This window comes from Dromaius novaehollandiae, chromosome 5, assembly GCF_036370855.1.
Source record: "Dromaius novaehollandiae isolate bDroNov1 chromosome 5, bDroNov1.hap1, whole genome shotgun sequence".
Lineage (NCBI taxonomy): Eukaryota > Metazoa > Chordata > Aves > Casuariiformes > Dromaiidae > Dromaius > Dromaius novaehollandiae.
The window spans coordinates 66,564,225-66,591,254 of NC_088102.1; the positions used below are offsets into that span (position 1 = coordinate 66,564,225).

Consider the following 27,030-nt stretch of genomic DNA (forward strand, 5'->3'; position numbering starts at 1 on the left):
CTGTCGCATCAGCCAGCTCAGCTACACCCAGCGCGACGGACGTGTCCGCGGAGCGGGGTATTTCGGCACCTGGACTCCTGCGGCAGACGAGACGCCCAGAGCCTCGCCGCCACCGCGGGTGACGTCCTTTCCACCCCGCTCTCGTCCCGCGCCCGCGCCCCACCGCGAGCCACCGAGAAGGCGTTTCTAACTCGCTTTTTGGCGCCGGGCCCCTGAGGGGCAGCTCGCGGCGGCCTCAGGCAGCGCTGTGGGCCGCAGCCCCCCGGGGGGCTTTCGTGGGGGAGGGCGGGACTTGAAACTGGGGGCGGCCACCCCGCCTCGGTGCGAGCGGCTACCTGCGGTTTGATGCGGGGGGGGGGGGGGTGGCAGCTCCTCTCCCCTCACAAAAAATAAAATAAAATAAAAAATAAAAGAAAAATAAGAGAAAAATAAAATAAAAATTAAATAAAATAAAAATTAAATAAAAAATAAAGAAAAATAAAAGAAAAATAAAAGAAAATAAAAATTAAATAAAAAAGAAAAATAAAATAAAAACTAAAAGAAAAAATAAAATAAAATAAAACAAAAATTAAATAAAACATAAAAGAAAAATAAAAGAGAAAAGACAATAAAAAGAAAATAAAAAATATAAAATAAAATGAAATAAAATAAAGCAGAGCTCGAAAGGAGGAAGGACGAGACCCGAGGGGAGGCGGCGGCGGGGGAGGCGGGCCCCCCCGCGGGGGCGGGCGCTGGCGGCGGCACGCGCCGGGCGCGCGTGGGCGGGCGGCCGGGGGCGGGGGCGCGCGCGGGGCGCGGTGCCGGCGCGCGTGGCGCGGCGCGTGCGGCCGGCGGGGCCCCGCGCGCGGCGGGCGGCGGCGGCGGCGGCGGCGGCGGCGCGTGTTGATAAGGGGCGGGCGGCGGCGGCGGCGGCCGCAGAGGCGCGGAGCGGCGCGCAGCGAGGCGGCCCCCACGCGCCGGGCACGCTCCCGGCGGGGGGAGCGGGCAGCGCTCGCCCTCCGCGTCCTCACGCGCTTCTTCTTTTTTTTTTTTTTTTTTTTTTTTTTTTTTGCGCTTTCCTTTCGCATTTTGATCCTTTTGCAGTTTTATTCGCCTTTTGCATTTTTTCTTTTGCTGCTTTTTTCCCCTCCCTTCTCCGCCGTGGCCGCGCGGCGATGAACGGCGGCGCCCTGCAGCCGCCGCCCGCCGCCCCCCTGCCCGCCCCCCGCGGCGGCCGGCGCCGGCCCGCCTCGCCCGAGCTGCTGCGCTGCAAGCGCCGCCTGGCCTTCGCCGCGCTGCCGGCGCCGGGCCACGGACCGGGACCGGGACCGGGACCGGGACCCGGGGGGGCGGCGGCGGCGGCGGTGGCGCGGCGCAACGAGCGGGAGCGGAACCGCGTGCGGCTGGTGAACCTGGGCTTCGCGGCGCTGCGGCAGCACGTCCCGCACGGCGCCGCCAGCAAGAAGATGAGCAAGGTGGAGACGCTGCGCTCCGCCGTCGAGTACATCCGCGCCCTGCAGCGCCTCCTCGCCGAGCACGACGCCGCCGCCGCCGCCGCCGCCTTCCCCCCGGCCCGCGCCGCCGCCGGCTACTCGTCGGCGTCGCCCTCCTTCGGCTCCTCGGCGCCCGGCTCGCCCTGCTCCTCCGAGGAGAGCGGCTGCGAGGCGGCGCTCAGCCCCGACGAGCGGGACCTGCTGGACCTCACCGGCTGGCTCGGCGCCTACTGACCCCGCGGCGGCGGCACCGGGACCCGCGGCGCCTCCGCGGCGCCCCCTCGGCCCTGCAGCCGGGGCTGGGGAGCTTCCCAACGCCGGACAAATCCCGACTGATGCCCGACTCGACCTGCCTGGGGGAAACGAAGACTTATTTTTGTACCGCACACTTTTTTCCCCCTCCTTCTGAAATAAGAGAAAAGGGGTGAGGAGGGAGCACTGCCCTCGCCCGCCCGGGACGCCTCGGGAGGGCGCGCGGGTTGGGGAGAAGCTCTCTGCAGCGCTCTGCTAAAGGACTGTAAAGCTGTCTCGGGTCTCACTGCGGTGTCCAAGTTTGCCTGGTGTGAAGGTGCACGTCTCTGAAAACTGAAGTCTTTTTTTTTTTTTTTTTTAATGTATTGAAGGCATTTTTGTATGCACTTGCTAGGATTTCATAAGTTGTACATATGCGGTTTTTAAGAGAGTATCATATTTTATGTAAATGGACTTTATAAATAAAAATCTATTTATAAACGGCTTCTGGACTGTAAGGGGCATATATTCCCCAGAAGCACCCAGGGTCACCGCTGCCCGAGGCGGTGCCAGCGCAGGGGGCACGTGCGTGAAGTGGGAGTAACGCACGGTGCAGTGGACAGACAGGTCTGTCGGAGCAGGCTTCATGGGCAAAGGGGTGTAAGGAGCAGGACAGCAGAACCACCCGAGGCTGGCTCTTTTTCCATTCAAATTTCCGATTCGGCTGGCTGCAAGCACCGCCGGGACGAGGCGCAGGGAGGAGCAGGTGCATGCAGGGGAGACAAGGTGGGTCCAGCACCGACACCTCCCTCGGGCCCGGGTCCCGCTTCTGCAGGGTGCAGAAGGTGCTGCGAGGAAAGGAGAGGAGGGAGAAGGGGGATCTGAGGCTTGGTTGGCCTGTTGCCTGCTCCTGGGGGTTAGGTTGGGGTGCCCTTATTCAGGGCAGTAGCATCTCTGAAGGCTGGTTATTCAAAAAGCGATAGCAGCTGCTGACTTAAAGCCTCCTTTAACTGCATGTGCATGCAGCCAGATGCAATTCATTAGTATCATGTTTTCTCACTGCCTCTAGAATTACTTAAAATCAGTTGTCAGACTCCTGATCTCTATTACGCCCAGGCCCGTGCCGAAGGCCTGCCTCGGTGGAGGTGAGCCAGAGGTAAGGAAGATTGCTGTGAACCAAAATACGGTGATGATGGCAGGGAGAATGCAGAGTTTGTTACTTCCCTTACATAGCTCCAGTTAATTTTATTAGCTGAGTGGAGCAAAGTGGGCTGGCCTGTAGGATATGCTGAGCAAACAAACCAGAACGGCTTATTAAAATTGACCTACTTTGCAGGGACTCTGCATATTACCTTCCAATTATTTAAGAAGCAGAAAGGTTAAGTTCTCTCCCTACCTTATAGTTCGAGCAGCTTGGTCACACTCAGTAGTCCCAAACTTGGGAATTACAGTGGGTGCTTTAGAACTCAGATCTGTTTAAAAAAAAAAATTCCATCTCTATAACTCCATTTGAAAATGCTAAACCCCCCTGGGAAAGCAGAGGCTCTGATGACAAGGTGGTGTTTAGGAGGCTGCAAACCCTACAAGCAGCGAGCTATTGCTGGGGAATGGCTATTTGTGCTTCAAGCTGATACCTTAATCAAAGTTGCTGTAGTAACAGTCCTTTTGGAGGACCCTGGGAGGGGAAGTCTAAGTGCTTAATAAAACGTTTTGTCCTCTCTAACTCTAAGAGGGCCACAGCGGCAGAGGTACACGTGGAAGCTGCAAGCTGACCTGCAAGTTAAATAACGTGGTACACTCAGGAGCTGCAAGGGGGGGGGTGGAGGATGACATGATACCTGCTGTGGGGTTAGCAGCATCACTGAGCACCCCCAAAACTTCAGTCCCGCATAAGCCAACAGACTCCCACCTACTTATTTGCAGCCTAAAACAACTCATACCACCTTTCCAAGTGATTTAGGGAGGAAGACTGTTGCATTTATCTTCACAAGTGTCCCATTACGGCAGAAGCCAGGGATCATTTGTGCAGAGAAATTTACTACTGCCTAACAGGGTATTTTTCTGCCTTAGGAAGATTGATCATTTTGGAGCCAAATATTGTCTTTGAAAATACTAAGTCAAACCACTCCCAGCATTATTACTAGGTTCACTGAATCACCCAAGATACTGTTGCTGTGATATTAAAGCAGCACCAACTATAGCAGTACAAGCAAGAAGTTGCTGTGGATAGTTTCCACTGAGGAACATATTAATATTAATAAGGAGAAAGATAACCAGAGCAAACTACCTTAATGCTGTCAGCCAGTGCTTCAGTAACAAACAAATGTGCATGATGAAGCTGCAGCAACTGGAGTATCAAGACCTGCATCACACATCAAGTGTGAAAACCTTGCTGGGAATATTGACTAAACAAAAAGCAAGTATTTCGCATTTTGGAGTTAAGATAGGTCACTGCATGTTCTGGTTGCCCTGGTAATGTCCGGACACAGTTTACTTGGAGGGAAAAACCAAAGTGGTCATGAGACTTCTCAATGCTTTGGGGGTGGGGTGAGCAGGGGGAAGAGAAGGACCTATTGCTGTTTTAGAGAGGGGAGATGGACAGAAGGACTTCTTTGCCCAGCTGTGCTGACAAGTCACTAACAGGTTCCCAGATCAAGCTGCTAAAAAGGCTACTCCAGAAAGAGCAGTATTGAACCATTCTGCCCTGTTTCAAAAGCATTATGGAGAAAGTTAGCTTTTTAAAAACCCTTCTATTAATATTTTTTAGTAGTATTAAAGCTTCAGTTAGAAATTTGCATGTTAACCTGGTTGTATCACTTCCATCCTTTCACTTCACCAGCCAGCATAAAAGTAGTACGGCTAATGACACATTTAAGTCCATGAAACCAACTTGTGACAGTTTGGGGAAACTAAGAGGAGCAAGAGCTATTTAGCCTCAGTGTATTATCTGTAGCTTATCAGTTCAGACACTGCATGTGCATCTAGAAAACACTTCAAATCTTTCAGCTGACGTTGCAGGAAAGAGGTCAAGATTGGCCTGGTGACAGTCACAGGGGCAGCAGGCACCTTTGGTTGGCCCTGCCAGCCCTTGCTCTGCTCCAGCCAGCCGAGAGCTGCCCCGAAAGACTTCTGGTCCTACGAGCTCCCCCCTGGGCCTCTGCTCTGTACGGGGGAGAAGAAAGTGCCAGAGCAAAGCCTCAGAGACGAGTCCTCTGACCACTGAGGTCACCTGTGAGCAGCAAGAGCACCACGAGGTCCACCTTGGCCAGACGCCTCACCAGCCTGGAGGAGCCACCTCCAAGCAGCAGTGGGACGTTTGGTGTCCGCACTGGCTGCATTTAGCAGAGGGCTAGGGGCTTATTGGAAGCTGGGTGCCTATCTGAAAGGGCACCCGACACACTTGGGCAGGAACGGGGAACATCTGATGAGCAGGTCCTTCTCTTCAGAAGTGTAAATAGAAATTCAGTGCCTACAGTGGAAAACTCGCTCTCCAGGGAGCTGGGAGGCCAGCCCTAAGGTACAGGGCTGACGTGCAGGCAGGACAGGCAGAAAGCGTGCGAGGATTCGAGCGGAGAGCTGAGCAGCAGCAAGTTGGGGAGCTGGGAAGCACAGGCTTGTCGATGTGTGGCTACAACACACACACTGCTGTAAGCCACAGCTGTTCAAGTCACCCCCATCCAAACACAGGGAGGAAACCAGACCTGAACAATCTGCCAACAGGCTCTCCAACCCCTCGGTCCTGTAGCCTACTGTTTTCACTCATTATGCTGTTATTCCTCTCAGCGTGATCTTTGGTGTTTATGCATTGCTTCCTAATCTGCCTCCAGCTCCTCTCACATACCACCAAAGCTGTTCAAGGTTCCCCTTTTCCTGTCCAGCTCTTCAGGCATCGTGGACATTTCTAATGAAGCAAAAACAAATTGAAAGACTGTCAGGACTAGCTAGGCTGAAAGCACACTTGTTTCCAACCAGGCTCTTTCTCTGACATTGAGTTGCTCAGCCTGAAGCTTCTTTCTTGTTACCCAAAGCAAATCAAGTCCAGCATATGTTAAAGCAGGTCCCTACAATGCTGTGATGCGCAGGCAGTTGTGGAGCTTGAGTGATGCTCTTGCACCTCATGGGCAACCTGAGGCTGGGCTTCACAACCACCCTGTTTCCAAGTTTTTCACTTGGGCAAAATTAAAATACGTAACTTCGTAATCAAGGGGGGCATAGGCTGCTCCAAGACTTGTGGATCACGTGCAGCGCTAAGGCAGCACGTAGGAGCCCCAGCAGTTTCCCCGCACAGATGGGGATGGTGCTTCCCGGCCAAGCAGCTTGTTCACACGGAGCAGTCAGCCCCAGTGGCCCCGGGACAGCTTGGGGTCCAGCGCTGCCCTAGAGGGTATTGAAGGAGCAAGCACCCATGGGAACTGGGCTCACACTGTTCCCTCGCTCCTCATGACAGTGCTGCAAATGCCAGGCTTACCACGGACTCTCCTGTAGAGACCAGCCAACTGTTGGTTGCAATTTATAACAACTCGCTTTCGCACGAGCGCCTGGGGAAGATTGGTTATGAGCAAGCAGAGCACAGCAAGCGGCCGGGCAAGCTGCCGTGCACCAGCTCGCTTTGCCTGCCCTCCGGGAAAATCCTCGCCTCCTCAGCCCTCGCTCTGTGCTCCCAGGCTCTCACTGACAACGGTTTGCGGGCAGACGCCTGTGTGCCACGACTGGTCCCCAGGCCACTTCACTCCTCGTGCGCAGCGCTCGGAGCAGCCAGCTAGCAGCAGCAACTTCCAGTCATTTCTCACGGGGACTGGAATTAAGGCAGGAGCCCGGGAGCGGGACTTGCTCGCAGCAAGGCAGCCCCTCGGACGCTCAACGGCCAGCAGAGCCGGCTCAGCTGCGAGCACGTGCCCCGCACCGCTTGCGGCAACGCTTTCAGCAGAGAGCGCGTCTGGGAGCAGTAGGATTAACAGTGTTGCAGCAGCGCTAGCTGTAGCCACAAGCCAGTGCTGCGCCCTTACAGAAGAGGCAGCCCCAACAGATGGTTTAAGAAAGTCCCTGGGAACGCCACAGATCCACGGCTCCCTTTGAGCCATCTCCCAGTAAGAGGGGAGCTCCGCAGGGTCCTTTCGGGGTGTTGGCTGGACCTCGCCACAGGCCACCGCAGGCAGGGCTCTGAAGGCTGCTTTTGGAGAAGCGATTTGCTGCTCCTGTGACCAAGTCTGTGGACATGGAGAGGTCGTACACTTACCAGACTGTCTTTTATTATATTTAAGTTCTTTCCAGGCATTATTTCCCTACAGTAGATATCTACCAAGCAAAAAGGCAGGTTTCAAAAACCCAAGACAGACATTTAACGTCTGCCCAAGATACCAGGCTTGCTCCATGAGGGAGAAGAAACATGGAGGCCAGAAGGAGAAACGAGTGCAAGAGAAGCTGGCCAGCAGGGCCAGGTGCAGCAGAGCAGAGCCGTAGCCGCAGAGGCATGACCTGGGGACTGCAGTCGTGTCTTTCTTCACGTAGCGTGGCATGCAGGCAGCGGGAAAGAAAATCACGTTGACCTCAGTCCTGCAAACACTTCTGCTCATACATTGATGTCAGGAGCATAAGTAGAAGAGAAGAAACCCCTGATACGGCAGCCGCTCTGCTGTCAGGACCAGAGGGAGTGCTTTAACTGCAGCAAAGCCCTGGCCTGCAAGCAGCCATCTCACCTCACTCACCTCTTGGTCTCCTTTCATCTCCTGGCCTCAGCCCCACCACTTCAAAACTCCATTGCAATACTTATCCAGGCACCAGACCCAGTAAGTGGGACTTTCTTTTTAAGTTGTTTTTTTTAAAGGGGAAGAAAAACCAACAGAGAGAGGCATTATAGCCCCAAGGGGAATTTTCTGTTAAAGTCGCTGCCAAAAAAATGACCAATTTGTAAGTGAGATGTTGACACTTTTATAACACAGCAAATATCTTTCTTTAGAGCAGAACACTTCAAGTTCTTCTTTTTAAGAGATGCATTTTGTCAGGATATCAAGTGCTAGGAAGAAGTGTTGTAATACTGCAACACATTGTCCCTTTCTCTCCGTTTCCCAGTTTCACAAACTGAATTCCTTGAAGACTTTGCAAAGGCGTTAGATCCCCTTTAGCAAAGCTCTGTATGAAAAGAACAGGTGAAACCCACTGGGTAAATAAAAGTGATTTAAGAGGTAACAGCAAATACAATCTTCCTCTTACCAGCATCATAGGGACAATGGTTTCTTTCCAGCTTCCTGACACCAGCCTGGGTGCAGGGAGGGCTTGCTTAAATATAAGGACAGCTAATTGCGGTAATCGGCAGCAGCTGCTTCCCGGCGAGTGTTCCCGGTGTTTTGGTTTTGGTTTGCTCTCGTCCTGCTTGGACTTGAGGCATTACGACTTTGGGCCTCGCTCCTTTTAGAGGGGCTAGAAATGTGGACGGGGGAGTCTCTGCATGGGCTCCCCTTGCCCCCACCGCTGCCTATCTCCTCCCCACCACACCTTTAAACTTGTTTCATGTCTTATATCAGCCCACTGCTTCCTCTGTGTTTTGACAATGGGAAAAATAAACGGAAGAGAAAGGTGGGCTGGGGGGTAGGGGGAAGGGAAGGAAAGAAAATGGAAAATAAGGGAAGAAAGTGAGAGGCCAAGAGGAAGGGGGAGGAGAGGTCTGCATGGGTCGGGGGGAGCTGGGGCCGGCAGCACGTTGTGCTGGGCTCTATCCATCGAAAAACCCCGCTTGCTGGCTGGGGCGAAGATGCCTCCGGGTCGCCCCGCTGCGCTCGCCGGCGTCCCGCTGCTCCTCGCTGCGGGGAAGGTCACCTTGCCGGCAGCGCTTTCCCACCGAGTTGTTTTTCTCCTCAGACGGGGTTTGAGCATCTGTGGTGCTGGGTTCTCCTGGTGTAGGATTTTTAAAGCCAGTCCTGAAGTCTAGAAGTGCCGAACTGGGTTTCGTGTGCCTGCACTGGAGGAGCGAGAGGCACTTTGGCTTTATCGGTAGAGACAGGGCCAAACTCCCTTCTGATAAGACCGAATTCGTGTACAGAGCTGGGGCTCTGCTTTAAACGCACTAAGTCTTTTTTCTCCAGGGCGCTTAACAAACATCAAGGCCTCCAGGGGATGGATAACACCTGCACCCTGACGTTTTTATGGCAGGTATTTTCCTTCAGAGAACTGTAAGCGTGCTTGCAATAACCTCCTCGCAGCTGCGCGTTGCTCAGCTCGTGCAGCCGAGAAGCAGGTCTTGCACTGGTTATGGCGGGGCGTAGGACTGCGAGCAGCGGGGAGATGTGCGATGGGACTAAGAGGGGCACTGGAGAAATGCAAACCAGTGCAACAGGTGCCTTTAAAAACACGAGGGTGGGGAGCGGAGGAAGACACGGCTCTGAGGGTCTGAGCTTACGCCAAAACCATAAAATCGCTGCTCTCTGCACCCAGCATAAATATTCCTCTGTTGTCCATCACAACGTTTTCCATTCCTTCATAAGAAAACCCAGACCTGACAGCCTGAGCATGCTTAAAAACTGACAAGGACTGGTCGGCAAGGTCCTCATCCCCTTTAAACCAGAGCCTTGCAAGTTATCCGTCCTGCCGGGAGCCAGCTCTCTGCTCTGGACCCAGCATTGCCTCTGCCTCCTCCAGCCCGGCGCGTGTCCCTGACCGATCCTGAACACGTGCAGGCACGATACGGCGCTTCAAACAGCAAAACCACGGAAAAGCCCTTATTCTGCAGATTCTGTGCTTTCAGGCCTTGACATTCGAGCGGCTGCACTTCTCTTGGCTGCTCCAGCAGCTGCGCGTGCTCACGGCTTCGGAAGATGGGCAGCGAGGTCGGCGCGCGAATGCGCTTCCCTGGCCAGCTCCTCGGATGGGGCACGCTGGCACTTCACAGCTGCCCTGGCCACGCTCCTGGCTCGTTTCTCCCCAGGGATCACTCCTCTCTTTTGTTATTTGTAAAAGGAGGGCTCAGATCCGCGTGGTGCCCCAGGTTGTCCAAGACGGAGAAGTCGTCTCCGTGCCAAAGTCCTTGTCTTGGTGTTTTTCAAACCTTATTTTGGCTGCCCAAGGGTTATACAGTCAGATCCTAAATTAGGTGCTTGTAATCTAAATTGAATTTAGACCCAGAAAATCCCCTACTTTCAGATGTTTCTGGTTACACAATAACCCTGGCTCTCCTTCTCAGCAGAGTGAAATGGCAGGATTTTGAAATTCCTTGTTGGTTCATGTTTGCATATAAATGCTGATTTTATCTTTTCTGTACACAAAGTAAACACAAAGCTCTTTTACAATAATGTTGCCGTTGAAACATGCACCCGGGATGGCAAAACAACTCTGACTTAGAGATGTTTCCAGGCCCAAGGACCGTGCCTTCCCTTTTTAAAAAAGAAGCCGCCTGCTCCGAGGTGCCCAGCCCGCCCTCATCCCTGTTGATTCAGTCCAGCGCTCGGATTTCGCAAGGCAGAAATAATGCCCAGAAGTAGAAGCCGGGCCGTGATGATAAAAGATTTCGGTTCACCCCGGCAGCCCGTGCTGGCGGGACGGGGCGGCTCTGAGCGGGAGCAAGTGGACGCGCGGGGTCCAGCTGGAGCTTCGCCGTGCTCCGCTCCCACAGCTCCAGCTCCCTCGAGTACTTGATGCGAGGCAGACTTACATCTCTTATGCTTTTTTTTTTAATGCTGGTCACACAGGGAATGTAATTCAGATTAAAGTAGGGACTTAAAGCAAGGTACCTATTGATGATTAACTCTCGGAGTGAAAACTCTTATGCTGGAGGTTCCTTATTGTGAAAGAATTAGATCCATTTCTGGGCAGGAGCAAAAAGAAAGGAACAAGTTGTCCAGGGAGGAGATAACTGACATAGATTAAGTCAATTCAGAATAATTCTTGAATTAGAGTGTCCCACGAAGGGATAAGAGGTGGCTATTCTGAATAAAACCTACCACATCCACAAGCCTGATAGCCTTGGCTACTGAAAAAATAGTGAAGATTTAAAGCAAAACACATTTTCTAATGAATTCTTCCCCATCGGCAGATGTTGCAGAAACACCATCTCAAAGCAAACAGCGACTGGGTGATGTCAGTCTTTCCTGACGACTGTAGGAGGATCCGAGGTGAGTGGACGCATCAGTTGTAACCTGTTTTAGGTGGTCACAGACAGGCGAGTTGCCTCCCGCCCGAGGTAGCTGAGTGCTCGTGGAGGCTGAAACGCTTCCCCCCGTCCAAGGGATCGTCTCTGAAATAACACGTATTCAGTCCATTGTCCCCTAAAGTCCCGGCTGGCAGAGCTTTCGGTGGCGTCTGGATCAAGCCCATAGTTTAGGGCAACATGTTTTTTGTGTCCTAGGAGTCATGTGGGATTCAAATCCGATTGCATTTGACGTGGTGCTGCGCCCAGTTCACCCATCGATGTAGGTGAGAGCCCTGCCAGACAACTTGGTAACACGAGCTGTGCTCTTGGGCCCGTGCTGGAAGGAATTGCACGGGGACAAGCAAACCACCGCAGGTAGTTCAGGATGATGCAAACATCATTGCCGCAGGCAGAGCCCCCGCATGCCCAGAAATCTGAACATTGGCCAGGACAAGAAGGGAAGAAGTGTATTAAACTGTCAGGAATGATAGAAAATGCCCATGCTTGTGTCCGGTCTCTAACTGGAGTGACTAGCCCGCGTGAGCACGTCGCCCAGCCTCCCTCGGGAGGCTTCCACTGCCTGCATTGCTCCTGCAAAAACCTCCGAAGGATTTCAGTCCATTGAGAAGACAGAAACTCAATGAATTGCCCTACAGCCGTGAGACACGGCCACCCCCTGCCCCACCCCGGCCCCTCCTCCTGCCGCCACCCCAAATTCTCATTGCCCGCCGCAAGCCGCAGGGAGCAGCAAGCGGGAAGAGAGACCCGCGCCGTTCTGGCCAAGCGTCCGCCGCCTGCGTGGCGGGAGGTCTCCTTTTAGAAAAGCCCCGTGATAAACACTCTCCTTGGGCTCCCGGAGCCTCCAGCGGAGAGCGGACGTGGCAGCCACGTGGCTCCCGGCCCGCGCTGGCCCCGTGTCCCTGCCCGCGGGCACCAGCACCCGTCCTGTCCTGGCACCTCCTCTCCTTTCCCCCAGCGCTCCTGGCTACCCCGGCCTCTCCGGGCAGTGATTAATGGTGCCCATCGATCAGCCACCGCTGTGATGAATGCGGCGGGCAGTTTGCGATTAACCTTTGGCAGCCTTGCCCCCGCTCCCCCCTGAAGCCCCACGCTGCGATTATCACATGAAATAAGGCAGGATGCATACGGGGCCCTGGAGAACAGGTCTCCCGGTCTTTTCATATTGAAATGGGGAGATCTCAATTTCTCCTTTGAAGTTCTGCAGGGTTAGAAAACCCTCAGTGTTTTCCTTAGATAATGCGGAAGAAAGCCAGCTAGAGCACAGTCTGGGTTGGTGGAAACTGCGGTGCCAAAAGGGGTCAGTTCGTCTGCCTCGTACGGGACGTGATTTATTCTGAGAGGAGAAAGTGCAAATCCTCGGGGCAGTTATCGCAGGGGACAGAGTTTCGTCTGATCTCTCCCTCTTACTGCACACGTCAGGGTACAGTCGGGAGCCCCTGGCTGTGCAAGGTGCTGTGCAGGCACACGGTGAAATATAGTCCTTAAAAACCCCCGCAGCTGTTATAGCATCCCTCAGCGGCAGGGCCGAGCCCCTCCTTGCACCCAGGCTACCCATGGTCTGCATTGGTTTCAACCCAGCTTCGGGAGCAGACGCCAAACTCAAGTCCAGCTCCAGAGCACTCCTGACGGGAGGGAAACGTTGAGGATAGGTGACACGTGGAGCGGTGGGAAGCTGCTCTTCAGGCAAGGAGAAGAGTCTTCCAACAGTCTTCAGCACTCGCTCGTTTGCTTATCCTCGCCAAGAGGCTTTGTCTGCAAGGAGTAAAGCTGCTAGGGCTCCCGTCCATGCCCCTGGGGCTCTGTTTGGTCCCGTAGCCGTTGATAAGGATGCAAATTAGCCAACGGACTTCAATTAATATCCAAATTGCTTTCAAGAAACACTCTCCTGCTCAAAGTGTTTCTGAGCAGGATTTCGCCCAATATTTGTCTCTTATTTGAATGGGCTTTCCGAGCGTTTTGAACTGGGCCGTTCACATCTAGATACATGCAGCCACTTCTGCATGCATGCAAATATCTGTGTGGGAAGACTGGTTCTAAACTCCCCGGGAGGAAGACTCGCTTTGCTCACGAGTTTTAGTGGAGCTGCAGCCACTACCATCAGTTCAGGGCCCACGACATTAGCCTTTCTCGTTGCATTCTCCACCAATAATTTCACGAGTTAAATCCCCATCTCTGCTCTATTAACCCGGGGCTCCTTTCCGCTAAATGCTCCGCAAATGCTTGACTTCATTTTGATTAAAAAGGGCTTGGGCTTTGCAAGCGAGCTCTGCCGATGCACCGTACTCCTCGGCCCCGAGGGGCTGCCGCGTTGCGGTGCGCGGGTGCCTCCAGGCCGGCCGGCCCGGGGTGACTCACGGCCGAGGCACGCGCCCCGCGGGAGCCCTGCGAAGGGCCCGGCGAGGGAGGCCGGGCTCTGCCGCGGCAGCCGCCAAGGTGGGGCAGCGAGCGCGGCTATGCGCATCTCCCTTCAGATGGCATTAAATGATATTTTGCTGCCGCGGCACGACAGGTGGGGAGGCCCGGGCAGGTAAACACAGCCCTCAGCGGGGCAGCCCGCCAAGTCTGCTTCCTTACATAAATCTCTCCACTTCAAGGTATGCAATTAATCCCGGCTCCAGCCTCCGTTCACCACAGGCCTTCTTTGTACACGCGACGCATTAATCACCAGGGAGGACTTTTGCACCTCTGCTATCGTGCCTGCGTTGCTGGCCGGGCACCGCGCGTAAAGGACCAGCAGAAAACCAAGCGCCAGCTTGCAGAGACGGGTTGGTGGTGGGAGCCGAGACCCCAAGGGGAAACAGCGCGTGAGCGTGTGTCGGTGTGCGTGAGACACTGAGCTTTGCAGCAGCTCCCCTGTCCCGCTCCCGGAGACGGCGCTGCTCAGAAGTAACAGCTCCCCACCCCGGGCTGCCTGGGGACATTGCAAGGAGTTCTCATGAAGCAAAGAGAAGAAAGGAGGGGAGCAGCTCGGCATCGGGAAGCCGGAGCCTGCGCGGGTGTGCGTGCATGTTTGCACGGACAGGGGCCTGATCCTGGTGGCGTGAAGCGCTTGGGCAACAGGCTGGGACGAAGTGCACAAAAGGAGACACTTCTTTACTGGGAGGGCGGCTGAGCGCTGGAGCAGGTTGCCCAGAGCAGCTGTGGAGTCTCCATCCTTGGAGATACTCAACAGCCGTCTGGACACGGTCACGGGCAGCCTGCTCCAGGTGACCCTGCTTGAGCGGGGGGGTTGGACCAGATGATCTCCAGAGGTCCCTGCCAACCTCAACCGCTCTGTGACTTCTGTGAAACCCGAGCACTGTCCCCTCTCTGCCTCTCCAGGCCCATGTCTCCTCTCCTGCCCCGCTAGCAGCTCCCGTGGCATTTCGGCCCCGGCGGGCACCGGCGCACAGTCTCCGCTTTGGCTCTCCTCCCCCCATCAGCTCCCTCCCCACTGCTTTTGGAAGCAGCCCAGGACCTTGAATTTACCTGGCTTGCTGGCTGCAGGTATGGCTCTATAAATCTTTCCTGTGAAGGAAACGGCTTTAACCGGGACGGGGTCAGAAGCGGGGGGAGGCGCCGGGGTTTGGCGGGAAAGCACATCCAAGCCGGAGCAGATGGCTGGCTCTGCTTGGAGCCTGCCCAGCGCGCTCCTATCTCCGCGGCCTTGTAAAGATTGCGGCAGCACTTCTTCAAAGCCGCAGGGACTGGCGCGCAGGGAGGCCGCCCGGCGCTGCCCGGAGCCGGCGAGGAGCCCGCCGGGGGTCAAGGGCCGGGCCGCCAGCCCCGCTTCCCGGGAGCCTTCCCAGTCTGCACGGGAGAGCCTTGCACGCCTCCGCTGCGGTGGGTAAGGCAGGGTGCGAAGGCAGAGCCCGGAGAAAGTAGCCGCCCGCCCCGAGATAAAGCTGCTGAAGACCAGCGTTAATTAGACGAGGAGAGTGCTTTTGTTTCGGCATGTTTATTAATTGTTATTATGACTGTTCCCCCGTTTGTACTGCAGCAGTGCCGACAGGTCTGAATTGGCAGCGGGGAGTCGCTGGGTTCTTGCACCCATGGGCAGAGCCCGGCCCTGAGAAGCTCGCCCGTGCATACGGGGCGAGGCTGACACCCTCCTCCATCCCAGACCCCCACAACCCCCTTGCAAACTGCTCTTCCCACCTTGGCACCGCACGCTAAGGGGCTGTTTTAAGCAGCTGGGGACAGAGATACGTCCTTGCAGCTCCCTGAAATACAGAGCAGCCAAGCTCACAAACGCTGCGTCCGTGCAAGCAGACCTTTGCTGTGGGCAGCCTCAGCCCTCCCGAGGCTAAGCCCAGCCTTCAGGCCCAGATGCTGGCAGCTGGCTCACGGCTGCCCCGCGGCCGTGCCTGCACCTGGCCCTTGAAGAGGCTCTCTCGGGGCCGTCCGGCTGCCAGGCCCGAGCGGTTGTGCGGCCGGTGGCTGCATCGCTCCCTGGATCCCTTCCAGGGGCTTTCATGTCAGCCCCACGGAGCTTGTGTTGGGTGGAAAGGCAAGAAAGCTCTCCTAATTAGGTGTGCTGGGCACGGTCGCAGCTGGCAGACTCGGAGACGCGGAGCAATAACGCAGGGCAGGGTTTCCGCACGCTCTCGAGAAGTGTGTTTTGCTGCTGTTCAGAGGCTCGGCTTGGTGGGTGAGGACCACGCTGGGCCACTTTCACCAGGACGTCATCAGTGAAGACACCTTCCCAGGGGTGCCACCCCGCATGGGGCCACGGCGGCAGCAGCAGCACAGAGACCTCGCAGCTGAGCTTGCTCTTGGCACGAGGGGGTTTTGTGTCCTTCTCCACAGTGGAGGAGGGCAAGCTCTTGGGGTGAGGTGGGCACCACCAAAGAAGTGCCGTTGAACTGTAAAGCTCTTGCGTTTCTCACTGTCTCTTCCCTGTCTCCCAGCTTCCCAACGGAGGGAACGCTGCCACCAAGGCAGCCGGGCTGCCCCTGCCCCAGAGGTCCCTCTGCCCCCTTAGGCTGACTCTTCAAATCAGTGCCGGGAGGAAGGTGTTACGTTCCTTGGTTGCTTGAGTTGGGAAAAGGAGCCCTGGTGCTTTAGCAGGATGCCTCCACGCAGAGACGACGTGCAGCCTATGGCTTGAGTGCTTCTGGAATAAGGAGCTGGCAAGCCTCGGACAGCTGTGTAGTGAGGTCAGCTTGGAAAAAAGTCTGAAAATCAGTATTTTCCTGTTTTTTGTGCTTCTTTCATCGAAGGGCAGGAGGAAGAATACGAGTGACCCTCCTCAGAACAGCTCTCCCTGAGCCCTGGCTTTTAGACAACCTTCCTGCAACTGGGGCATGCTGAGGATGGGGCCGGGGAGGGGTGGCCAGGGTCTCCTGAGCACCGTGCTCCCGAGCGGGTCCACAGTCATTCACGGGGTCTACAGGGCATCAGGTGACCGAGCTGGACACGTCTGGTCTCCGCCAAGGTGGGCACCACTCGCCCTTTGGTCCCGGCAGGGAGAGGACGCGATAGCTGGTGCCTGCGTGCCAGCTGTGGGAGGATGGATGACACCCGGCTGCCGTAACGCCGGAGTGGCGCGGACGTAGGTACCACGTGAGGCCGTCAGTGCAAATTTAGCTGCTCACAGTGTTTTGAATGATGGTGAACGGGCAGAGGGGGCCTATCCAGAGTCAGCTTGGTGCCACGTGGCCGAGGTTGTAGGAGCCCTAAAGCCACGTTTATTGCACCAGCGGACTGTGGCCTTAGGCTGTAATGGCTTTGGGCAGGAATGATCTTTTTTTCCCCCACATATACATTTTTAAAACATTTAACCTCCAGACAGACAGGGAGTGGTTGCGTGCCCTCCTCCTGCTTTCCCTTCCTTTGTCATGCTAAGGGCGAATTAGCCCTTTCTTTTGTGTGGTCCCTCCCACTCCCCCGCTTCTCCTCAGCTTGGCCCCCTTCTCCTAACTCCTCAGCTTTCCAGGCTTGGCTTCTTGACCCGTCCCTGGCCTCCGCACCGCTGGTTGGAGACTGGGAGATGGCTCTGCTCCCTCCTGCTTGCCTGCTATCAGGTTCAACCTGCTGGAGAGCAGTGCCCCAGGGGCGGCAGATTCCAGCTTTCTCTTTCTGCTTCATTTCATGTGAACACGGGCGGCTCTGCCTCGCTCCTCCTCCCCGCTCGCTTCGAGGCCCCGGGCTGCGCTGCGAAAGGCACAAGGCAGGGCATCACTTACGCACCGGGAATATGTTGCAACAAGCCCAGGAGCCTTTTACGAGGAAGCCTTGGGACTAGCCGATGTGTTAGCAAGCCCTCTGCAAAGCCGCCAGGCTTGGGTCAGAAACGCACAGCCAGCAACCCTGCACCAGGTTCAAGCGCTCCTTGGGGGACTGTGTTTCGGTCTGGCTTTGTTCTTTTTCTCTTTTTTTTTTCTCGGTTTAACATTCCCCCATGCCCATTTGGGTGGACAGCCAGCCGTGCGTGTACACGAACCACGTACACACAGAGGGAAAGGCTAGTTACACTGCTTGCTGGTTCGGCTTGGGTTTAAAAACACAGCCCCTGCTGAAACACTGCAGTCACTGCCCTGATTTGAGAGCGCCTTGCAACAGCATGGGCACCTCCCTTTGTCCATACCACGGAGATGCCTGGAGCAGACAGCAGATACAGATGCATACGTTACATATATATATATAGGATGTGCATCCCACTGCCGTCAAAGAGCTGTTTCAAAGCCCATCCTACTGCCAAAAACCAGGTTGGGATTGCGGGGAGAAAGCTGACCAGCTGGCTGCAAGGCGCCGTCGGTGCGCGGAGGGGAGGGCGGCAGCGCCTCGGGTGCCGTGTGCCGGAGCGCGGCGGCTCTCGCCGGGGGAAACCCGGCCGTGTTTCGTGCGAGCGATGTGAGCTGACAAGCGGCGCGGTGCCGGCGGGGCGTGCCGTGCCGTGCCGTGATGCGGGGGGCGTTGGAGGCACCGGCTGGAGGGGGGGGCTCGGCGCAGCCCAGGCACGCGGCACTCCTCCGCGAATGCGCGGCGCAGAAATGGGACTTGCACCTACAAAGCAGGGAAAATAATCTGACCCGTGAAATGGCACATTCGGGGGCAGACTGAGCTAGGGAGCCCCCGTAGCTGTCTGCTGGCGCGCTGCTGGCGCGTGGCTAGTGGGTCGTTTGCACTTGCTCCCTGGGTGGCCCCGGCAAACTTGCTGGAGACGCTGGGCCAAGTTCAACAGGGCGAATGGGACAGAACGCTACCGAAATCAGCAGAGCGAGGCCTGTTTCCATCGACGGAAAACCTGGCTCCCAGAGTAGCACCAGCATCAGCAGCGGAGACGACAGCAGGAACGTGAACCAACGACAGAAAATCTTTGGGCCTGTCCTGTCTAGACAAAGATTCATGCATCTATTCTTGCGCTAAGGACCCGACTGGCAATATTATATCATTTCGTAGCTCTCTCCTCCCCACCAACCCTCCATCCAGCTGTATTGCTAGTGCGGCATTTACGCGTTGCAAAGCATAAAAGCCTGCAAATCTCAGTCTGGCTGTGCAGTTTCCCCACACGATTTCTTAATGCTCCGGGAGTTTATCCTGGGATGTGCCAATTCCTCTTCTGATCGGTTTAAACGTTTGTTTGTTTGCTTATTTTATAGGCACAAAAATATTTGGCCAAGGCACATCGCTGTAACAGTTTAATCAGAGAATATATTCTTTGTTTACCAGAAAGGAGCAGTTCAGTGGAACAAGAGTTCAGTGTGACGAGGGCTGTTTGGGAAAAAACACTGTTGGGGAAAAGCTGAATGGACGCAGATGCCACTCAAGGCTGTTTTTCCCCTCCGAGTGGATGCTGGGGACACTAGTGCAGCGTTTTGCCGTGGCCTCATTCGGACGCGAAGTCGCTGGAAACCCCCCTCCCCGCTGCAAGACCGAACAGGGGCTGCTGCCGAGGCAGGAGCTGGCAGAGGGATCGCCAGCACGCGGGGTGAAACCGGGGGCTTGGGGAGGGCAGGGCGAAGTTCTACTGCAGACTGCAGCGAGGCCAAAATGTCCTCTTTCTTTTTTTTTTCCTTCCCCTTAAGAAACGAGCGCACTTTTGCCTTTTGTCTGAATCTTTTGCAACCTTCAAATGCTGCCTCAAACCTGTTTCAGCTGCTTTGCGTTTTGAAATGGCTGGGGAAGACCATAAAGCTCTCTATAATCTGTCTGTCCCACCCGTGTGAGTCACTCGGAAAGGCCACGGTCCCGCGTCCGTGCCTCCACGAAAACCAGGCAGAAGCACTTCCCTGGTCCCTTTTAGTGGTCCAGGCCGGGGGGTGGCAGAACAAGGAGGAGAAATTTGCCCTGAAGTGAAAGCAGATTTCCAAGGAGATAGAGCCTGCAGCGCAGGGACTGCTGTGACCGCTTTCCTGGTAAATCTCTGCTCTTGCTGTATATATTCCCCTCTTCGGAAAGGGAATAGAGTCAGCTCTCTAATTTTGCATGCATGAAAAAGGCATGCATTTCTGAGGGGTGAAAGAAAGAAAAGAGGCAGTGCCCATTATGCTGATTCCACGCTATCTCTTTGGAAATACTGCTGAAAGATTTCTGTTACTGAGAGGGGTGACAAAGAGAAACGAAAGGCCGAGCGGAGCCACAGATGGGATTTTTCATGCCCTGGGGAACAGCCCCGGACCCGGCAGAGACGAGCCCCTCATCTCTCCCCCAGGGATTTTGGTTGGAGCTTGGCTCCCACCTCACTCCTCTTTCTTTTACCTGCCCGTGCTGAGACAACGGGAGGGAAAAGAGAGGCACCGGCCGGCCCGGGGGCCTGGGGTCTGCCGGCAAAGAGTTATTAAAGGTGCCTCCTCATAGTGCCTTTCGCATGAATGCTGCTTTTCAGATGGAAATGGGGGTCAGCAGCAGCCTGGGACGAAGGCTGGCTTCGCCGGGCAGCAGCACCGGGCTCCCTTGGCTTCGCCACCCGGGGCCTGCGGGGCACGAAAACCGGCTCCGAGACGGGTGAGAGAGAAACGCTGAAAGATTTCAACAGGAATAATCTTCAAGGAGTGTTCAGTAAACAAAAAGGGAGGGCATCCCGCCAGGAGCACCTGCCTCTCCGCGCTGGCATCCATGGTCTGGGGAAGGAGACGCAAAGGGAAAAAACCCCTTTGGTTGCGTGTGCACGGGGCAGAGAGCGGTGACCGTGGAGGGAGCCAGGGCTTGAACCCAAGCTCACTGGGTGCCACCGCAGCATCTGTTTTTCCTTCTCCCTGCCACTTAATTCCTGGATGCTGCATGAAGGCTTTAAAAAACTTTATAAAACTTTATAAAAAGCTTTATAAAACTCTCGGCGTTTTAATTGTGGTAGTAGTTCATATCGCTCTTCACCCCTGCTCTTGTTTTTTTCTCCGTGTGCCATGCGTAATCCGTGTGTAAACCTCGGGGCTCCCCTGCGTCGCTGAGTTCCTCAGGTGCAAGTTTTTTCCTGTTCTCGGGGTTGGATGTAAAGGAGCTGGGAGGCTCTTGCACCCACACGAGCAGCGAAGAATTAGACTGTGCATGAACAAGTCCCAGATCATCCGATTTGGCAATCTCCGGGCGAGTCACCTCGCTCGTTCGGACCGCCTCTGAGGGGGGCATTTATCCTTTCGGCCTCCCCATGCAAAGTCCATGGCACTTTCAGCTATAAATTACGTTGCCTACTGGTTTGACCCCAGCCTTTTCTGCCCACCTCTTCGGGGAATAACCAGCTTCCTCAGCAGCGTTGGCCAGGAAGGATTCGCAGGGTGTCTAAGGATGGGATGATGCTGCTACAACTCTGGTGGCATTTCCCCCGCCACCTTGCAGCCCACGAGGAGGTGAGACCTGAGCTGACAGCAGCCGAAGAGCTCTCCGCTTCTCTTCAACATGGCTCGAGGAGCAGAAGTGTCGATATGCCAGCACATACGTTTTTTCCCAGTATGGGCAAAGTGCAAGGCACTCTTTGCAGATAGCTCTTCAGCAGTCCCTGTGAGAGCCGGCTTTCCATTGCGAGGCTGAGATACGGTATCTGTTCTGGGTCGGAGGCCTAAGGGCTTCGATATAATGAAAGGAGCCTCACTAAATCAAGGGACGAAGGTGGAGAAGGGCAGAAGGACTTTGGGAGCTGTAATTAACACCTCAGGCCCTGATTATCTGTGATGCACTTCTCTGGGAGGGATGAAAGCAACCACATTTCTTCACTCACAGATTTAGACCCTAAGGGCCGCAGTTACGCACAGCATCTCCAAGCAATAATAATTTGGGAGCTGCTTTTCCTGCTGGCTTTATCTCAGGAGCAATCATGAGCACTAGCCATGACAGGTCATTCCCCTAGCTGAGGCCCAAAGAAGGTCACTTCTGGGACGTCAGGGTGGGGAGCGAAGGGCTCAGACGGAGTCACAGTTCCTGCAGCAGAAGATGGTGAGCTCCTTGCACGTAGGCTGGACCGCCGATAGGAAAGCAGATATTCTGGGAGGGGGCAGGATCAAATATGAACACAACCCTTCATTCTGTTGTTTCTTTTCTGTGTGGCATGGATGCCTGACGTGCCATTCCAGACGGTCGGTCTGTATTCAAAAGCCTGTCACAAAGTGGTAGCCCAGGAAGGGACTTGTCAGCAGTGCGGTCAACAGCCAAGCGCATCTGCTGGATGACGGAGGTCCGTAGCATGGACCCGAGACCCTTGCAGCTTTAGGAGGAGTGGTGCTGGCAGGCAGCCAGGTGAGATGCATGATTGCGGGGATATTCCAGTTACAGACTAGGGCTGGGGACCAGGCCCTGGAAGGAAGTCCATCAGAAACCTCTCGGGGTCTGGGATTTCAAGCTGTGCAGCACAGAGGCTGAAGCACAGTTGTTTCCATTTTGCAGTGGAGGAAAGACCAGCGTGGTGGGTTGGGTGGAGAGGAGGGCCAGTCCATCTGACCCATGTGCTGGGGCTCTGCCTTGCTGACCACGCTGCAAAACGAAGCTTGGGCACTGAGCTGAACGCTTGCAGGGGAAATTGGTGTTGGAGCCTAATGGAGACTGGCAGAGGTCCCTCCGAAGGCACCCTCCCGTCTCCCTGGTTACCCAAATAACGCTTGCCTGAGGCAGAGAGCAGGCCTGAGCAAAGCAATCGAGAAATCAGCCTCTGGTGCTGAGAGACCTGTGAGCTGGTACAGATGGTGTACTGCCTTTCACCTGAACAGTGTGGGGCTGATTACAACTTGCTACAGAGCTGGTCTGGGTATTAGTCAAAGATTTTCTTAGAGATGCAGCTAATACCGGTAGGCAGCTCATCCTCGCTTGCTGCTGTGTCATGCGGTTCAACTGCATTACAGAGTTTTGCAGCCATAGCTGCTCTGACATGAAACAACTCCTCAAAACCTCTGCATCTGCTCATCTTGCACATGCAGAGGAGTCTGGGTAGCCTACGTCATGCTTGGAGGTGGCCAACTGTCCAAAACATCTATTTTGCCAAGATTAGATGAAAACCTGCCAGCAAAGGCCTTGTGGAATAGAATGATTCTTCTATTGCTTCCTCAAGTGGGGGAAATTTGTTGCAAAATTTCATTTGTGGTGGCATCACCAGCTTTGAACTAGGGTTGCATGGTTACGGCAGAGCGTAGAGAATAACGCAGTGCTCTGTTGGCATAGGTTTTGGCATTGGCCAACTCTCTTAAGCCCAGGAGGAGAGCTGCTGGAGGAGGGCAGTGCTGATGTCAAATGTCTCTTGTCCCTTGCTTCAAAACTAGATTTTAGTATTTTATGACCAAACTTTCAGTTTTCTAAATCACATCTCTTCCTCTCGCTTTTTACCCATCCTTACTTATGACGCCCTTAAACATCACTTTCTTGGCCTGTTCCTCAGTCTGCCTTAGCGTTTTTCTCTCCTGGCTCATGTCCTTCTCTGTGTGTCTTAAAAGTGCCTCTCCCCTCTGCATTAGCCCGCCGTCCGGGATGGCCCCTCCACCACGCTCCCTGGTGCGAGATGCTCCAAGTTAACTGCCTGTCCCAAAGCCATCAGAGACCAGCAGAGAAGCTCTTGGAGAGACTGTGCCCTGCCACTGTCTCTTGCCAGGGAAAAGGAGTGGAGAAATCCACAGCGGATGCGAGAGGAGATGGAGACTGTCCTGAGTAGCTGCATGAAGCATCACCCTGCTGCCTCCCACCTGCCCAAAGGGAAAAGACTGCCGAAGGTGCTGTGAAGTAAGGCCAAATAAGAAGCCTTAGGAAGAATAGCCCTCTTGTTTTTGCAAAGACAAGCGGTAGCTATGGGCTATTGCTGAGCAGCAAGCCGCTGGCTGCTTGGTGTGTGCGCTGGCCCAGGGTGCTGGCCCGCCACGGACCCGGGGGAACGGCTGGCCGCCTCCCCCCTCCCGGCCTGGTGAGGTCAGACGTGTGGGCAGAGGGCCAGGAAGGAAAAGGCACAAAGAAACGCAAGGGAGACGCTCCCGGGATGCGATCTCGCGTCCGCTCCAGCTTCCCGCTCCCGCGGCAGAGCTCGTGCAGTTAGCTGTGAAACGGGGTGCCGCTGCTCCGGGAGCGGTGACGGAGGGAGCGTGCGGTGCCTAAGGGAGGGAGGCAAAGCGGGAAGGTTTGTGCGGAAAGGAAAAGGACGTAGGACGCCAACGCAACCCCTCCACGCTCCCGGCACGAATGCCGTGGGCTCGCAGGAGCCTCCGAGGACCTTAACGCATTGCGACAGCCGGAGGCCTCCTGCCCCCCTCCCGCCCCGCGGCCCAGTTTAACCATTAACTAACTGGCCGGCCCCGCGGAGACAATGGTCTGTTTGTTTAGCGCCAAGGGCTAGGAAGGAGCCCGTATCGGGGGCCCTGGCAGATTTATCAAAGCGGAGTGATTAGCTCTATTAGAGAAGGGATTTGTGTAAACAAAAAGACAGGTGCAAAGAGACTATTCCAGCTGGCAAAGGCTTCACAGAGCTCCAAGCACTTCAGTGGCAATAAAACTTCTTCCAGGAAACAGCATTGGCCGGGAGAGAGCGCCTGTATTTTCGACTCGGAGACTGGCCCTTCCGACCGCTCGTCCGCTCGCGGTGGTGGCACCTGGGGGTGCTGGCCCTCGGTGGTCCCATTTGTCACCAGCAAAGACACTGGGCACTGCCTTCACCTGGGGAGTGTGTGTGGTGCTAAGTGGCTCTCTACAAGCCCGGTGTCACCCGCTGGGACAAATGACAGGGACCGCACCTGAAAAATGCCAGAACTTGACCTATCCAGAGAAGTGAGCAGTGCAAAGCCCTATGGACAGCACGAAACCCATAGGCTACTCATTCAACATTCCTCCTTCCACTGCGTTTGCAAATTTACTGTGATAACTGCCCTGAAATAATTACTCAGTTTAGAGTGCCTGGAAACCAGAATAAGCATTCATTTTATCCCCATTTTCAAAATTTAGCTTACTCATAAGAAGCGCTTTTATTTCAAACTAGAGCATACAAGTCTCCCAGGAGAGCTACTCCGAGTGTTTCCACTCAGAGAGCAGCCCGGGTGCCTTGTAGCACACGCACTAGCAAACGCAGGATCTTGCCACTGCCGACAGCTTTGAGGGAGAAACGACAGCCATGGAACGGGAGGCTGAACCCTCTGTTTCCTCATGAGTCACATTGAAAGGAGAAGAAAGGTTGAAATTTTGATTGTAAAATGGTTTGCTTGTGGGGCAGATCAAAGAAACGGGAGGAACCTGACCATTGGTAGAGTTTCAAGTTCATTAATTTGAGAACTCAACAAACAAGGCACAGGAATGATTCAGAGAAAAGAAATATGTTCACCCCACATTATGGGTCACTGCCCCAGCAGAGCCTCACTAATGTCAGACCGTCAGTTCTTTCTTTTGCAATAATTTTTTTCTGCAGTAACAGATACATTTTCTGATTCTTGTATTACCTGCCTTGTTTTTCTTGAAAGAGCTCCTCAAAGGATTTATACTGATACATAAGATTTCCCTGAGGGTAACATGGATGAAAATGTACATTCAGACATGTTATACTGTCTTACTGACCATGATAACTGCAGTGTTAACCTAATTGCTGGGTGTCTGGTGCACGCACTTGCACTGCAAAACCTTGCGATTCGCCAGCCGGAGCCCCAGATTGGACCCCAAAATCTCCTGCTATGCTATGCCACCGATTTACTGCATGACCTTTGGGGCTTCATTCCACCTTCCCCTGCTTTGGCTTCCCCATTTGTAAAACAGGGCACACGGGACTGATCTCCTTTTGCAAAATACCTGAAGATCTTTGGATAGACCGTGCTTCATAAAAAGGGTTCATTAGTTCCTACTCTGCTAGCGACAGTGATAGCTGCATTCTTCAGCTGCTTGAAGGCAGTGTTTATCACTGAGCGCAGCTATAAAATAAAGGCCTGGGGCTATGTTTTCAAAAACAGGTGCCTCAAACATGGTAAAAAAAATGCACATCCCAAAACATAGCTGTGCACCAAGGGATCTGTGCTCGTGTTACCCGTTTTCCTCGAGCAGGACACGTTTCTGCAGGTGCTCAGGGGTACACGCATATTGAGGGTGCCCCTTAAGGCCTCCACTGCCCAAACTCTTGTGCCACTTATCAAGTCAACCCTTTGGAGCCCAGCTTCTCTCTGCAAAGTTGTTTTGTCAAAGTTATTTTAATAAGAGATCTAATGGCTCCCTCAAAGCTTCTGTTTCTCTGTTGTGCTTGGTTTATGGATGACTCACAGGCTTTGTGTCCCTGGATGAAGATGGCGACTGTCATCGTTTGTCCTGGCAGCGGGAGGTCAACAGGATCCAAATTTAAAGGTTAACATTCACACAGGCCAGTGCCCAGCTTTGTGTGAGCCCCGCTCTGATCAGCCTTGGGCAAAATGTTTTCCCATTCTTTGCATGAACTTCTCAGTTTCTCCGGTATTTTTTCCTGGCTGTGAGGAATCTTTGGGACCTCCTAACATCTTGTTGTGCTCCATTCCTCCGTCTACAGGATTCATGGGAATGACAAAAGCACCAAAGCTGGAAGGGTTTTTCTCCAGGCCTACGCAGGGCTCACTGCATGATCTCCCTCTGTCAGGTCTGCGATGGTGTCTTTTGCACCATCAGATATCCTTCTCGCTAATACTGTTTCAACACCCAGGAGTGTGCGTATCCTCTCTCCTCCTTTGCCACCTTGCTGGTTCATTTCAAAACAGAGAGCTCATAGGCTCGGCTCTTGCATCAGTCTTCAAGAAACAGGGCATATTTCACCCCATTAGTGCAGAAGCCTGAATTGCATCTGAATGGCAAAATAGATCCATCATCATGACAGAAGTGTCTTAAGGATCGTCATTTATGCCTCTTCCCCACGGGTTAAATGGAGGAGCTAGGCACCAATGGAAGGAAACCGGACTCATGAAAATTCATGCAATTATGTCTGGGCAAGTGATCGCTTACCATTTTGCTTTTGGGTCAGGAGGATGTGGAAACGGTGGTGGCTGGGAGGTGCTTTGCCCAACTGCAGGGACCCTGCGAGCCTGGGGTGCTGGGCTGGGGGCTGCACTGCCCCGTCAACCCCGCCAAGCAGCCGAGCACGACACACTAGTGTACAGAGATAGCACGAACTGCAAAACTGTGATTTCCCCGCGTCGTAACTTCCTTTGGGCTACGCTTTGCACAAGGGGTCTTTCAGCAGCCAAAATCCCAGTTTGCACCAGGCCAGGAAGTGAACAGCAGGACAAGGCAAATGAGATGTTCTCGCTATTGCTGCCCGGCAGAAAGGTTCAACCCCGCTCTGCCACTTAATCAAATCCATGCAAATGCTGCGAATCAGCCGTGTGTGCTGGTGGCTGTTTCGTAGAAAGACGAGGCAGTGTTTGCTGAAAAGCGCATCAGCACCAGTGTGTTATAACCTGTGGAGTGCTCAAAGTATGGGCCACAGCGCCGGTGTCTCTGGAGTCAGCAATTACGGTTCTCCCACCTTCCCACTCACCTACCTATCTATCTACCTACCTTCCTATCTACCAATTTTTTCTACATATATAGCTAGGGATCTATAAACTCTGCCTGTCACAAAATTAAAGCTGCAGTGGTTACCAGAATGCAGTCAGCTGTTTCTGCAGCGCCATATGTCCCTCTATCAGAAATAAGGCTGAGACTCAGAGATGCGTGGTGCTTCCCTTCGAATACATGCCTACATCTCCTTGAAGTCTTTGGGACCTAAGCAGGGGCTGTGTGCACTGCTGGACCGCACGTTGGTTGGGGTGCCCATGACAGTTCTCGTGCTCCTGGTGAGACTGGCGTAATATCCACCATGAACATCCA

The 27,030-nt window shown here is 54.4% G+C and overlaps 1 protein-coding gene across 1 annotated transcript; it reads left to right on the forward strand.

The window, feature by feature from the left end:
- The first annotated feature begins 856 nt into the window (after positions 1-856).
- Positions 857-2,208, forward strand: ASCL2 (achaete-scute family bHLH transcription factor 2). Its single transcript, XM_064513138.1, has one exon. The coding sequence runs from the start codon at positions 1,155-1,157 to the stop codon at positions 1,704-1,706; it is 552 nt and encodes a 183-aa protein (XP_064369208.1). The 5' UTR covers positions 857-1,154; the 3' UTR covers positions 1,707-2,208.
- The last annotated feature ends 24,822 nt before the right edge of the window (positions 2,209-27,030 follow it).